We start from the raw sequence: 15,133 nt of genomic DNA on the forward strand, positions 1-15,133 counted from the left end.
TGCTTATCTTTAACAAATACTATTTTAGGGAGGAAAAAGTAGTGACAATGGGCTCTATATTGGGCTAGAGCCGATGAAGTGGCTGGTTCGGTTTCCATTTGAAGTTGTTTGCTACGCGCTATTCTCAACTGGTTCTGCTTTGCCCTTTCGCCGTTAGGTTTTAATTTTAGAAACGCGAAACCAAAACGAAGCTTAGAACTTGGAACCACACAGAAAATGGAGATGGAGACGGAGACCCAGAAACCTTTTCAAGTAGACATGGGAAATCTTTTGGCTTTTAACCCTTTTCATAACTTTCCTTCTCTCCCCACTTCCAGGTTCACCCTTTTTGTCTTTTATAATTATAGTTTTGTATTAAGTTGCCTCAAAGATGTGAAATTTATGGTGCAATGGAGATTGTATTTTGATGATAAAATTTCAATTAACTGGGTATACTTTAGAATTTTGACACTTGGTTTCCTTCAATGTTGGTTTAATTAGTCGTTTCAAAGCATAAATTGTCCTCTGTACATTCCTTGTTCTTTATGTCCATTTGTGTTCTTTTTTCTTTATCTTATGTCTGCTGGCCAATATGTTTAGGGATGAGCTAGTTAAGGAATGTATACAGGAGGGCACCAAGTTAGTTCAAGCAATTGCAGATAGTATTTTTAACTTACCTTCAACTGAAGATGCGGATGGACCGCTTGTTAAGCTGCCTACCCCAACAACAAAACTTCCTAGGGAGAAGCATGTAAGCTTAGCCTCTTATTTAGTATATCCTAGCAATGAATTTGTATTTTATTTAGTTGTTCATTTGCATACAAAGGTATAGTTTGGAAGATGCCTTGAAACCTGAAAGGCTGTATTGCGCTTGTGTTTTCAGCTTCCGAAGCCTAAACCTCCCACAAAATGGGAAGAGTTTGCCAAAAAGAAGGGTAATTCGTTTCATCTATCATCTGCAGTTTTCAAGGCTATTTTAGAATTTTGAGTTAAATCTCATTTTTCATTGTCTGAAGATTCGCTGTTTTTGCCTCTTCTCATTTGAAACATCTTGTAGGTATAAAGAAACGTAAAAAGGACAAAGTTGTATGGGATGAACAGACTGGTACATGGAAACGCCGTTTTGGTTATGATCGTGTCAATGATGATAAAGATATACCCATCATCGAGGCCAAGATGACTGATGGTGAGGATTTAATGGGTTGTTTCCTTGGAAGAAATATAATTGACTTTTAAACTGTAATTGCTATTAAAATTCAATGTAAATGGCATTTTTAGATAATAAAATGGAAATAGTTTACAAGTAGCAATAGGACATAGTTGAATAAATTGATTTCGTTGACCCTGATTGTTGCTTTTTGCAGAGCCAGGAGTGGATCCTTTTGCTAAAAGGCAAGATGACAAGAAGAAACGAGTTGAGAAACAAGAGAAGAATCACCTCCAAAACTTGAAACAAGCTGCAAAAATTGGTGCCTTGCCAAGGTTTTGCCTATCCATTGTAGTTTTCTTTATGTAGAATCGCCACTCTTATCTTCAATAAGAATCAACTTAGGGCCAGTTCTTCATTGCTTTTGAAAAGTGCTGTAGAAGAGTGCTTTTGAAAAGTTTGGTTTAAAATTTGACTGTTTAACATTGCTGTCAAAAAGTGCTTTTGAAAAATAAAATGTTTATTTTAGATATGTTATTATTAAGTAACAAATATATATTTAAATAATATTTAAATTAGTTAATATTATTATATTTTAGTAAGAATATAAAAAATTTATTATAACTTGTTGTTAATATTTTAATATATGAAATATAAATTTTAAATATTTTAAGCAATAAATATTAATTATTTATAAAATTTAATTATAATATATAAACTATATTTTAAATATTTAAATATAACCATTAAGTATTTGTAATTAGTATTTTAAAAAATATTTTTTTATTTTTAATTAATGATTTTAAAACATTTGTAATTAAGCACCAAGGAAAAAAAAGAATAATACTATGTCATTAGAGGGGTGAAAAAGTAATTAAGCACCAAAAGTGCTTTTGGGAGAGGAAAAGCTAAGACTTTTAGCTTTTCCTTTTCAGCTTCTTTTCAGAAGTGCTTTTCAAAAGTTAAAAATATCAGTCAAAAGTAACTTGTTCTTCACAGCCCTTCTTTCAAAAGTGTTTTTGGAGTCAGAAGTGCTTTTTTTAAGCAATGAAGAATTAGATCATATTTGAGACAGTATTGGTATCAATAAGTCTCATTTTAGCTTAATCTTCTTCTGACATTGTTATCCTGCTTTAACCTCTATTGTCCTATTCTTTGATACCATTCCATTATACCCTAACAATTATTGTCATTAGTAGTTTAGGTGTTAGACCATGACTGCAGATTATGCTTATAGGAATTTCTTATAAACATCAATGAATTTGAAGTCAACTTTGATTATTTTCCATAAGCATCATTTCTCATCCAAACTGCTCTAGTTCCTGATGGGAACTTCCACTTACTTTAGCTTGCATTAAACAACTAGATCTTTGGTTCAGTTTCATTTCAATGCTCTTCATTTATTTAATTTTGCTGGTTCGACTTTAAATGGTTTGCTGCAGCCATGTTCAGCTTGCTGCTACAGCCCTGCCCATAACGGGAACCCAAGCTCCACCGAAGAAAGTTTCTAAAGATGAATTAGGAAATGTAGCTGGGATGGCCGCGACTTCTACAGCCAGTGGTGGGAAATTTGATAGGAAGTTACCAGGAGAAAAGCCTGCTAAAAAGCAAGGAAAGCATCGCAAGGTTTTCATTCTTGGTCTTCACCTTAGTGTAAATATTTCTCATGAATTATAATGGCATGTTGTAATATGGTCTTTTCTACTTTTGTTAGTTCTTACCCGTTGTTGAAGGATCAGGGATAGGTTCACGAGAGAAGGAACAAACCGAGAATGTTCTAAATAAGCTAATCTCTAAGCATTCCCATGAGATACTCAATGTTGACAAGGTAAGCTTGAGCTATAAATTGTTGGGTTCCAAATGGAAATTCTTTGTTCATCTGAGATGACCTTTTTTTTTGGTTTAAAAAATTCAGGCAGTTACAATGTATAATGTGAAGAAAGAGAAGAAAGCTAGGAATAAAAGAAACCAAGAAGGGAAGTCGTCATCGGCCACAAACAAGTTGAAACCGAAAAAGCAACTACATAAGAATGGAAAGAAAGGACCAGGATCTTCAAAGAAAGGGAAGGCAAAATGAACTTATCAATCGGTCAACGTTTCGGTAGGCTTGTAGAGATTTGGGTTAATGCAACCATAATTTTGTTTGCTTTGAGCAATAGAGTTTTATTTACCAAATCTTCTATTTCTTAAGTCAGGTTTAAATTTTTACAGTATTTTGCCGGCCCTAATATGTCAAAGTGAAAGCTTGGGATGACTTTTTGGAAACCTTAGTGATATAATCTTAAATTTTATATCATGTACCATTATTAATGGTTATAATTACAATAAGCTACTAATCATCTCGTTTACAAAAAAAAAGGGGACCTATTAGAAGCCGTTCACTCTTGTATTTTCTTTCTTTTTCAGTAGCGAAAGGAACAAAAGGCAACAGCTTGTTTTTCAATTTTGGTTTTTTTTTTTCATTCAATGTATCCCTACTTGAAGTTTTGAGAGCCCCCCAAAAAATGTTTACAATGAAAATCTGAAAAGAAAATATTTCCATTGATCCAAAACATATTCTATCTGTACTTTTATTAGAAAAAATGTAGATTAGAAACCAAAATCGAATATTGAAAAGAAAAAGGCTTTTCCTAGCATACTAAAACACCTACAAAGTGTAAAAAGATTCAGTGTTTTCACCAAAATATAAAGGGCATTAGAAACTGATCACAAGAGAAACTAACAAAGCAAAACTTGTCTCATGTTTCAACTCTGATACTCACCATCCACAGCCTCTCTTTCTTCAGCTGCAGCCACCATTAATTCATCGAAATTTTCTGTCTTCCCCAGTAATATCTCGATCTGAGAAACAACATACAAGAACACCTATCAATCTTAAAGCTTAGAGGATCAAGGAAAGTCGGCATTGTCAAAGACTATAAATTATGGTTAAATAAGGGCATCAACAGGCCATGTTGAATATACAATAATTGACTGCATTTCAGATTGAATCTTTTTATTTTTGGCATAAACGTGGTTTATCTAAATGGCAGCATGAAGAAACTATTAAGTTTATTTACCTTGGCTTTTTGCACAGGCCACCCTCGAGACTCCTCCTTCATGTCAACTGTTGCGGTAGTGATCTCTGAAGAAATGAAGGTTGATTCCCATTATTATCAGAACTTCATATTAACATTAACACATCATATATATATATATATATATATAAGAGAAACGGAAGACATCTTACTCTTCTCAACAGCCAAACCACTGTTTTTCAGAATTTCCGCAATTGTGACCACCGTCGCAATAGCTGCATGTATGACATGACCCAGAGAAAATATTTACTGCAATTCTCAAAAAAAAAAGAAAAAGAAAAAAGAAAAAAACAGTAGCATTCATATTTGATTATGCTAGGAAAAGCTGTTTTCATCGATGAACAAAAGCTGTATAGCATCTTCACAGCACAATTACCCCACAGAAACGATACATTAATAAGTCCATTGCCTTTTGGATAAGCATAATTTGAATAAAAAAAGCAGACCCATAGAGTTCTACCGGTGTATATTGCAATAATATAAAAATAGAACAGCTAATGCAAGTAACTATGAATTCCCAGCTATTCCTCTAGAGCATAATCAATTGAAGCATAAGGTATCATGATAAGACGATAACTGAGAACAATTCATAATTAATATTCAGATCCAAAGAAAGAAAAAGGTTAATATGAAATTAAATTATCAAAGATAGAGAGCTTAAAAAGTAAACATTACCCATTCCAAGTGCAGACAGCTCCACCTCATTGTGCTGCTGCATATACCTCTGCAAATAAAAAGAAACGTAATGTATTAACAAAGAATTTAATCGTCTCAAAGGAGGAAAAACAACTAGAACCCATCAAAATTCTTAACAACGTTATTCAAATTCAGCACTTTATTTTGTATAGCACATGATGCAAAATTCAAAAAAAGAAAAAAAAAGTGAAAGATTTGGAGAAGAAAAGAGGGGGGAAGGAGAAACCTTAGCGAGATTAACGTAGAAAAACAAGGGCTTTTTGCTATGGGAAACTTGAATCCTGTTCTTCTTGTGGGAATCAGCGCCAAAGTTGATGTTGTTTACTCCTTGAGTGATTGCTTCCATTATGAGACACTTTTGCTTCTCGAACCCTAATACCAAGTGCCGAATCTTGTACTTCTGACCCTACGAAGTGTATAAATGGGAGGAGAAGTGAAACAATTTAATGGCAGGTTTTCTTCAGAGCTCAGTGGTGGCTACGCTAGGGTTTTGAATAAAAAGTACTTAGAAATCTATTTATTAATTAATTATACTACAATTTTATTTATATGACAGTAGGTAAGTTGGATCAGGAATTGTATGTGTTAAATAAAACATATTTTTCTTATTCATTTTTATTTTTAAATAAATAAATTATTTATTTTAAATTCTAAAATTAATGATAAATATATATATAGCTCATTTTACATTAAACAAAAGTTACAATTAATTCTCATCAATTTATTTTAGATTTTGGTATCTAAAAATAATTGTACATTACTAATATCCAGTATTATTATATATATTCAACTAAATGATACTTTAAATTACAATTATTTTTAAAACAATTACTTACGTTAATTCACAATTTATCTATTATTATTTTTGAATTAAACTTTGCAAACCTTAACATAACCACAATTGTTAAGTATCATTAAACCTTTTAAAACATGAAGTTACAAGTATGATTACAGACACACAATTACAATAACAAGTATTAAACATTCAAATAACTATTATATCAGAATTAATTATTATAAATTAAGATCATATTGATAAATGGAACATTTTCTATCCCAAGTTCACACATAATATTGTTTTAAATTACGCAAATTCATAACTGAACTGATCAATTTAACTAACTTTATTTATTATATCTAAAGTAGTTGTCTTATAAAAAGTACCTTTTCCCCTATTTCACGAGTACATAATCAATAAACGTTGATGAAAGGCTGTTCATAAATACATGATTCCTTAAAAAAAAAAAAAAAACTGTTGCAATAAAGCTTGAATATGCAGTCCTCCACAATCGCGCTCATGCAATAAGCCAAATGTAAAGGTCAACCCCGCAATTGAGAAAGGATGAAATTATACCATGAATATTACTTCCTTTTAAACTTACATGTATACTGCAAACACTCATCCCTCTTTTGTTACTCATTTGGCCTCAACCTCATCTGCTCATATTATAACAACGCCGTGTTCGATTGTGAAACACCATCTGTGGAGTTACTTTCACTCAACAGTCGCTCCTCCACCTCCTCGAGTCTTTGCAACCACTTTAGTCCAAGGTCACAGCCAGCTGTTGCTGCTATTCGAAATTGTTCTTTTGCCATTTCAACAGGGTTCCCTGCTGGGTGGTCCACATTCTTCTTTGTTCTTTTGGCAGCAGAACCCCTCTTTGAACTAAATTTTGTTAGGCATTCTGGGACTAGAGCACCTAAGAAGTGACAGCAAGAACAGCACTTTTTAACAATTCAATCAGCATATGTCAACCAAAGTAAAATGTAAAGCTAGTAGTCATTTTCATTGCAATATGTTCCATTTTTACCTTCAATCCGAGTTACACCAGCTAATACATGTTAATATGATAACTTCCTAAAAACTCACTAGCTATGGTGTCAAAGGCAAATCATGAGAAGGTGCATGTGTATATTTAACCTCTAAGTAGCAGAGATCCATATGCTATAGCTGCTCCAGCATGTCCCTGCGTATATTTACAAGGATAGAAGGTAAATTTGTATACAATAGAAATAAAGTGGCCAAAAATAATGCAAAGATTATACCTTTTTAGTTTTATACTACAGCAGTTGCTTAAAATAATGAGGGATAACCAGACGTCTACTTCATAATTTAGATCATGGATTTTCAAGTTTAACTATATGATTTTGTTCAATTTAGCTAATGAGGTCAATTAACAAGGTTCACAATTCCCAATTCCCACAGCATCAGCACTCAGTTATAATGTTCAATCTGAAAAAGTCCTCCTTAAACATTACTGACTAACAATTTGACAATCATGCAATAACCATAGAAGATTCACATGCAATAAACAAAACCACAAATTATAAGAACAAAGAGAAACCTTACTTTCTCCGATGCCCGGTGGAAACACCATAATGCTGAAGAAATGTCTTTCTTCACACAGTCCCCCGTCAAGTATACAGCACCTAGAAGGTAAAGAGCACCTGGATGAAGCTACAATATAAGGAGTTCTAGTAAGGTTTCGAGAGATATCATGAAAGCAGAACATACAAGTGGCTTCTAAAGACTCGTACCTGGTCTACAGCTTTCTCCAAATAATAGAAAGCTTGTTGATCTGATTGGACATAGTCATTCTGTCCAACATAATGATCATGATGTTAGAAAGCTAAAGATGTCATTTGCAGAAAGACGTAACAGCTCACTGAGGTGTACTCCTTAAAAGAGTTCCTCAACAAAATTATTAAAGAAACATTTTAAGAAAAATGATTCGAACCTCAACTCTAAGGCGACAACCCAATTCATATTGGGCGTCTTTATCGCCCATATCTGCAGCTTCTACTAACAAAGCAGCACCTCTATCATAATAAGGCCATCAGTTTTCACATTCATGTCCATTAGATTATTTAATCTAACATCTAATACAAACAGGATGAAATTACAACCAAAAAAACATTAACATGGAAATAAAGTATAAGAAATCATATACATAATACAAGGATGCTAACAATCATTGAAAATTTTCACATGCATCAACTTAAGACACTAACATAATTTCAATCAATGTAGTTAACAATGGTGAGAAAAGAACACGCAAAATCTGAATTTTGTGCTCTCATAATTCAATAAAATAACTATTCAAGTAAATAACCAGACTTACATGGCTTTACATGCCCCGGGAACATGGTACTTCAAATGCAATTTGGACAGCCAATACCTAGCATGTGTATTGGAATTATCAGCTTCCAATGCCAACTCAAAATTCTCCTTTGCTGCCTAACAAAAAACATTAAAAATTAGGGAAATTAACCCTAAACAGAAAAAGATTTGTTAATAATATTGGTAAAACGATAATGAGAAGAGTTTCCACTTATTGTGAAATACCCTTAGGAGAGGGATGAGGCGTTTATCATTGAGCTCGCAGTAATCAATAACTCTGTCAACTTCTTTCAAAGCACTCCACCCTTTTGCTATTAACTCCATTGCTTTCTTGTTTCTGCTATGCATCTCCCTCTTTAACAAAAAAAAAATACAAACCCACAATTGTAAATTTAACGATTCGAATGAAAACGTATTGGGAAAGAGAGAAATTTGAAAGAGAAAAAGAGAGAAATATGACCGACGTGTGGATTAAACAGAATAAAACTGAAAGTGGCATGTTTGGCTGTTGATTTTGCGAAGAGCTGTCTCAGCATCGTCTCCCTAAGTGACTGAGTTTGTGAAGAAATGGCTTCTCTGTACTCTGTTTTTTGTTGTTGTTGTTGAAAGTGCTCGAATGCAGTTGCAGCATTTCCCGTTTAGGCTTAACTTTTATTGGGCCAGGCTACCACTGATGGATAGTCCATTTCCAAGTGAAACCGATTATTTTGATATTTAAACAGTGAAAACTGGCCTTATTTTATGGGTTTTTTTGGTTAATTAAGCTAAAAATTAATATATCTATACTTTAAACATATGATAAGGTTAATATCACGAATTAATCGAATATAAATTCAGTTAAAAATAGTTAAATGGTAAAATTTTTACCAAGTAAATTATATTATGAAGAGGGTGTTTTATTTTTTATTATATTTTTATATAAAATCAATAAAACTCATATATATATATATTATGATTTTTAAATCTTCAACTTCACAACCTCGACCCTTTTTTTTGGTAAAATGAGGTTTATTTAAAAACTAGCTAGTACATCCAATTGTTGGGATAAACAAATATTGCGATATCTTTTAATATAATTGACTAAATTTATCGTGAACGTGTCATAATTTAATTTGAATGAGTATCTCTATAAATGTTAAACTTTTTATTGAGGTAAGTGTCACGAATCAATCGAGCAATCGAGCATCAACTCAGTTGAGTAATAATGAAAATACTCTTACTTTTATAAAGTAAATTGTATTATTTTAATGGTGTTTTTGTCACTTTATATATTTCATGTACAGAAATAAAAATAAAAATGCACATAATAGAAATTGAATCGAAACTTTTATAATTTTTAACATTTGTATTTTACGATTCATCCAAAACCTCATTTATTAATCGTATCAATTTTTTTATAATTATATTTTCTACATAATTCTATTTTTTTCCATGCCATAATCTAAAATTATAAGTTAAGACGATAGTAAAATTGTATCTTAATTCTTTTAAATAGTAAAATTTTAAATTAATACAATGATAAAATTACACATTTACCCTTAAATAGAAAAATAAACGCACTTCAACATACTCAAATTAACGTTTCGATACATTACATTAACAACACTACTAATACTTAAAAGATTTAGTTATCATACATTGAAAGCCATTTTCTTTTTATTATTTAACAATTATTTGAATATTTTTTTTCTGACGTAACAATAAACTTGACCATCAAATAATTCAAACACGGATCACATTTTTAATTATATATTTTTATTTACGTTGATTAAAACTATTATGATTTGTAGTCAATAATTCAAGAAAATGTGTTCACAAAAGACTGCCATTTTGGACTTAGCCAAAGCCTTGACACCTTATTTTAATTAGCTTGAATTATTCAAATACTTACTATTTAATTCAGTCATTTAATCATCCATTCGTTACACGGAAGTGTAAATTTAAATCAAGAGTTTAATAATAAGTATACCATTTCCAAAATTTTATTTTATTTTATCTTAACGTTTAATTCAACAACAGATAAATTCTTGAGCTCCTTTAAGTTTTTTTTTTTAACCGATCTAAGTACTTGAATTTTGAATTTCTTACCGAAATAAGTACCTGCCTTAAAAAAGATCCAGCCAACGGGATTGCGCCATGTCATTTTAAAAAGAACAAATAAACTATGAAATAGCTCAAATACCCAACTTAATTACTTCTGGTTCAATTAAGCCTTGTTTTAAAGCAGGTATTTCAATTTATAGACCATGAACTATAAAATAATTTCCCAGTCCAAATCTTTGAATCAATACCTTAAAAGATTGCAAAAAATGAAGGTACGTATAATAAAGTAAAAAAAAAAAAATCCCAAAATCCCATTTATTTTATATAACATTTGTTGGTTAAATTCCATACTTGTCATTTTCCTTTCTCCTACTCTCTCATATACTTACAACACCACATTGAAAAAGTCGTATTTCATCACGCACCTTTGGACCCAACGTCCCTCCACCTTGTTCCAATAAAAACCCTCTAACAACTCCCCCCCTACCCCCCACAAAATTCCAGAACAAGAAGGGAGAAGGAGAAGGAGAAGGAGAAGAAGAAGGAGATGGATGGTTTGCAGAGGTCTACGACGTCGTTTAGGAGACAAGGGTCGTCAGGGTTGGTATGGGATGATAAGTATTTATCGGGAGATTTGAACCAAATGAGGGCTAACGGCAACCACCAAGAAAATAAAGAAAACCGAGGGTCGTCCCATGGTATGATGAGACGAAGCCGATCCGACGGAGGTAGCGGAAGTATGTACCGCACGACGAAAGCAGCATCGCCTAACGTGGACCCTCCTTCTCCGAAGGTATCCGGGTGTGGTTTCTGTGGTGTTTTTGGCAAACCAGAGGCCGCCAAGAAAAGAAGATCAAACAAACGTAAGTCATGATGAATATCATAATACATATAGCTTAATTTTTGTATATGTTTTTTGAATGTGATATATCCGGCTTATGGGATTCCCTTTTCCAATTACGTGTGTGCTGTGCTTAGAAAACATGTAGAAATTCCATGTGAAAATCATTTCGTTAAATTGAAGGACACAAACCTCGAACTTATGTCTTTTGGTTTGTCTTTCAACAGCTTATGTTTTGTTATAGAGTGGCTTTCTTTTGTGAGCTTTGGGTTGATTTTTTTAATTCCTTTGTATAAATTTGTTCTTCAAAAGAAACTGAGTTATAAATTATTAATCCATCGCAAACCCCTCATTCTTGTAGTTGGTAATTGATAAGGTAGCCGACTTTTTATTTGTTTGTTACCCAATTGTCTCTGCCGCTCACCGATCCTATCATCTATCACCTAAAATGCCTCCACATATGATTTTGCCACCTGCCCTTCCCTCTTGTTTTTTTAATGAAGAACAAATTTAAGTATGATTAGATGGGATTTTCTACATCTCTCTTCATGTATTCCCTTTCTTATCTTCACTTTGACATAAAATAAAAACCAACAAGTTTAGATGAGACACAAGATATGGTATAATTCTAGAAAATGAATTTTCCCATGGTTTTATTAATAATACCCATCAGCTTAGACGAATTTAAAGAGGTGTCAAAATTCGATCCAATTTTTATTTTTAAAATAAAAAATCACTGATTTTTGTACTTTATTTAATTTTAAATTAGATGATAATTACATTAATCATTGTTAGATCGTAAATTTGGGATGAAGTTATGTTGACCAAGTGATAACCAAGAGAATTTTTTAATTATTGTTGATTAGGGTTTGGCTTAATGGTTTATGTGCGGACTTGATATTTATATTAGAATTGTTAGATATATGATATGTTATTAATTATTTAGTGATATATAAATATAATAATTGATTACGATTCACACTAACCTTATATTAAATATGATATTTAAATTTAGTTTAGTTATTTAAGCACCTCCGGTTGTGGTGAGTTGAGCTAGTTAGCACTTTGACAGGTTTTGATTCAAGTACCTAGTCATGTCCAACACTTTTAAGCTTCAAAATCTAAAACCGATTATTAGAAGACCTAAAAGCATACAACAACATTAATGAACTAAATTATTCAATTACACTTTCTTGGCTTTGTTTATGATGCATCTTTTTGTAACACTAACAATTATTTTTTTTTAATTTCAAACTAAATAATATAAATATAATTTTCTTAATTCATCCAATATTGTTGGGTTAGTCAACGTACATAATTCATCATCGGTGGCTCCCTCTTTGTAAGGAAAGATTAATAATAAATTAAGATTACCCCATGCCCAATTGAATAAGACCAAGAGAAAGACCCAAATTCAGACCCTCGCAGCTCTTCATATTTAAAGTTACGTTAAATGAACAATCCGATCCATCCACCCATCAATACACGTTGCTATCATACTCAATCTATCAGCAGCCACAGATGGGCCAAAATAGTCATCATGCTTGCGGCCGATTTGTGATTAAATTATTTCCCTTTATTTTTGTTCAAATTAGAGTAACCAATTTTTTTATTATATCTTTCTTTTTGATTTAATGTTTAAAATTATCACAGCCACTCTTTAACTCATAAATAGAATATAATATGTTTCAATGTACTCGAACCTATATATTCCTATATTGATAATAATGCGTTTTCTAAGATCTTATTGAATGGGTTGATTTTCAGAAAAAGTCAGTAAAACAACGAAAAACTATAACCTGTCACTATTTGTATTAAAATGATGTAAATCTAGTTGTTGGTAAAATCTTTCCCATCTAAAATACTATTATTTAGTATTAAATAGTTATTAGGTATGCAAATTGTCCTATCCTTGGAATTATTAATGGTTGAATCTATTAGATTATGAGTCATCATTAAAATAAAATAATTTGTATAGGAATTTATAATAATCTTTCACAGTTATACTATTACAGTAATTTGTTTAAAATTTACAAACATCATGCTGACGAAAAAACATACAAAATTTTAAAAAAAAATAGATTTTTTGATTAATAGCCTTCAATTATCTTTTTAACTCTTAATTTTCAACCCTCCTAACTTTTGTTTTAAATATTAAAATGTACAACTTCTCCATTGAGAAATAAAGAAAGCAACCTGTTGAATGTGTAACAAATGAGCCGAAATTTGAGCCCACAATACAATGCCAGGCCGGTCCATAAACTTTATCAAATTCCTACATTAGAGAAAAGAAAAGAAAAAGTAGTAACCATGAGACATACATATTAGGACAAAAAGAAGGTAATCAAAATGATTAAGAGCTCATGAGACAGATTGGACATAATTTGACATTATAGTAGTTCAACACATGCAAATGACTCAAAGGAGGTAAATAAAAAGAAGAAGAAGAAGATTATTTGATTATTAGAATATGGTGCTGTTTGTATTTGATAATTGATATGAGTTTTTGAGGTGCCTCTTGCTGGTTTTTACACATGAGCTGTTGGATCATGATCTGATCTTATTATGGATTCCCATACTCCAGGTTTCAAAGCTGAAACTCTTTTATTCTACTGTATATACGTGTGTGAAATTGACTGAAATCTATTTCAATATTTGCAAGCATAGTTAATGTGAAGAAACCCCAAATTTTCTTAGTGTTAAAAATATTATGGAGGCTTTTATATCAAGTATTATTGTATTTTGTCTCTACTATTAAAAATTGATCCCTATACATCAATATGAGGCACACGCTATACGTTGTGTGTTACTATTTAGTTATTCCGTCAATCACACTAAATTTTAACAATACAAATAGATGAAATTTTTTAATAAAAAAATCAAATTACTCTTTAATCTAATGTACAAAGACTAATTTATATATTTTTAAATAAAAAAAATAAAAACTCCTAATATAATCACCATTACACTAATTTTACGGCAATAGAGTAAACACAACCCCTTTGAGCCAACAGATCAGTAAGTTAATGTTTTGTTTATAGTTTTCATGATTTAACTTTTTGACAGGAATGGCAAAAAAAAAAAAAAAAACACCTAGTCAATGGTTCCATGTGCCTCTTAACACCTAGATTCTGCTGAAAGAAACAGATCAGAAAGAAAGTCATATAATTTCTTTTTCTTGCAGAGTTATTGTCTCCTTCTTGTGACTTGTGAGGTTCCATGAATAATCCTCTCAATCATTCAAACTCAGGCAATTCCAAAAAGAAACACCAATAGCATATATATTCACAAACAACTTCGATTTCCAAATATGAAAAGAATTGTTAAAATTGAGACATACCTTCTTGATGTTATAAGCGACGTGCCTTGAGCTAAACTTCTCTAAGCTATCGTAAGTTCTTCTGGCACAGCGGAAGGCATGCACTTGCATGAACCCTGGCATGTCGGCAACCAAAACTTTCACCTGAAGAAACGAAATCACTGATGATAAATTCGTTTCAATGTGGGATACTGACTTTCTTCCTTGAACAACTACCACCTTTCCTCCGCCGCCTTCCTCTCCTTCAGTACCTTCTTTTTCGATTCCTCTCCGGCCAGCTTTCTCTATAGCATGACCATTTTCCAGTTTATTCAACAATAAACTCTGTGAAACCGACTTGTTGTTATTTACCAGTACAGCAGGCTCTGATTTCGGCTTCTGACTTTTAGCATTGGACCTATAAAAAGTGCTCAAGAAATCTCCTAATTTCTTATGCTTTTTCTCTTTGGAAGCCATTAATCTTTCTCACTCTCTCTGTGTCTGGTTGTAATAATGTTGTTTTGGTCTATGAAGTCGAGCCACGAAGATGCATGAATATATATAATGTGAGCAGGGGTGGTGTTGGGAATCATTAGGCAAAAAGAATACCCATATACATAAAATAATAATGATTAGAAAGTGGATGGGATTAATTATATAGGCAAACCATGTGTTATTGCCTGTAATGAAGGATAAATATTTGATGGGTTTTTTTCAATCAAAATTAACAGTCTACGTGGCAGTGGCATATTTGTCCCCAATGAGATTGTTTACTCAAGAACCAGCACCCATATGGACTCACCTTATACTGCACCGCCTCTTTCCATAAGCTACCTAACGAAACTGTCGCTTTCAGACTATTATTAGAGATATATTGCAATTAGAATCTAACCAAAGAAGTTTATAATTAGACCAAAATCTATGATAAAAT

General features: G+C 32.0%; 5 protein-coding genes across 6 annotated transcripts; 2 read left to right on the forward strand and 3 right to left on the reverse strand.

The window, feature by feature from the left end:
• Window positions 1-56: 56 nt before the first annotated feature.
• LOC105770038 (ribosome biogenesis regulatory protein homolog) lies at window positions 57-3,417 on the forward strand. The gene is made up of 8 exons (XM_012591067.2): window positions 57-317; window positions 580-730; window positions 863-914; window positions 1,037-1,165; window positions 1,344-1,461; window positions 2,569-2,752; window positions 2,841-2,954; window positions 3,042-3,417. The coding sequence occupies exons 1-8, from the start codon at window positions 217-219 to the stop codon at window positions 3,201-3,203; spliced, it is 1,011 nt and encodes a 336-aa protein (XP_012446521.1). The 5' UTR covers window positions 57-216; the 3' UTR covers window positions 3,204-3,417.
• A 250-nt stretch (window positions 3,418-3,667) lies between these two features.
• LOC105770039 (uncharacterized protein At2g34160) lies at window positions 3,668-5,419 on the reverse strand. The gene is made up of 5 exons (XM_012591069.2): window positions 5,126-5,419; window positions 4,879-4,927; window positions 4,356-4,418; window positions 4,186-4,250; window positions 3,668-3,967 (listed from the first exon to the last, which is right to left on the reverse strand). The coding sequence occupies exons 1-5, from the start codon at window positions 5,243-5,245 to the stop codon at window positions 3,872-3,874; spliced, it is 393 nt and encodes a 130-aa protein (XP_012446523.1). The 5' UTR covers window positions 5,246-5,419; the 3' UTR covers window positions 3,668-3,871.
• A 573-nt stretch (window positions 5,420-5,992) lies between these two features.
• LOC105770601 (uncharacterized) lies at window positions 5,993-8,652 on the reverse strand. 2 transcript variants are annotated; one of them, XM_012591878.2, is made up of 8 exons: window positions 8,485-8,652; window positions 8,246-8,374; window positions 8,022-8,137; window positions 7,638-7,719; window positions 7,438-7,497; window positions 7,250-7,357; window positions 6,821-6,866; window positions 5,993-6,599 (listed from the first exon to the last, which is right to left on the reverse strand). In XM_012591878.2, the coding sequence occupies exons 1-8, from the start codon at window positions 8,554-8,556 to the stop codon at window positions 6,346-6,348; spliced, it is 867 nt and encodes a 288-aa protein (XP_012447332.1). In that variant the 5' UTR covers window positions 8,557-8,652; the 3' UTR covers window positions 5,993-6,345. The 2 variants fall into 2 exon arrangements, with proteins under 2 accessions (XP_012447332.1, XP_012447333.1); XM_012591879.2 differs by having other exon boundaries at window positions 8,481-8,648.
• A 1,804-nt stretch (window positions 8,653-10,456) lies between these two features.
• On the forward strand, window positions 10,457-11,166 carry LOC105766742 (uncharacterized protein At1g15400). Its single transcript, XM_012586320.2, has one exon. It carries the CDS (start codon window positions 10,611-10,613, stop codon window positions 10,935-10,937), a length of 327 nt encoding a protein of 108 aa, XP_012441774.1. The 5' UTR covers window positions 10,457-10,610; the 3' UTR covers window positions 10,938-11,166.
• A 1,499-nt stretch (window positions 11,167-12,665) lies between these two features.
• LOC105767539 (uncharacterized) lies at window positions 12,666-14,795 on the reverse strand. Its single transcript, XM_012587104.2, has 2 exons — window positions 14,245-14,795; window positions 12,666-13,179 (listed from the first exon to the last, which is right to left on the reverse strand). The coding sequence occupies exons 1-2, from the start codon at window positions 14,677-14,679 to the stop codon at window positions 13,024-13,026; spliced, it is 591 nt and encodes a 196-aa protein (XP_012442558.1). The 5' UTR covers window positions 14,680-14,795; the 3' UTR covers window positions 12,666-13,023.
• Window positions 14,796-15,133: the final 338 nt, after the last annotated feature.

The sequence above is a fragment of the Gossypium raimondii genome, chromosome 5, assembly GCF_025698545.1.
Source record: "Gossypium raimondii isolate GPD5lz chromosome 5, ASM2569854v1, whole genome shotgun sequence".
Taxonomy (NCBI): domain Eukaryota; kingdom Viridiplantae; phylum Streptophyta; class Magnoliopsida; order Malvales; family Malvaceae; genus Gossypium; species Gossypium raimondii.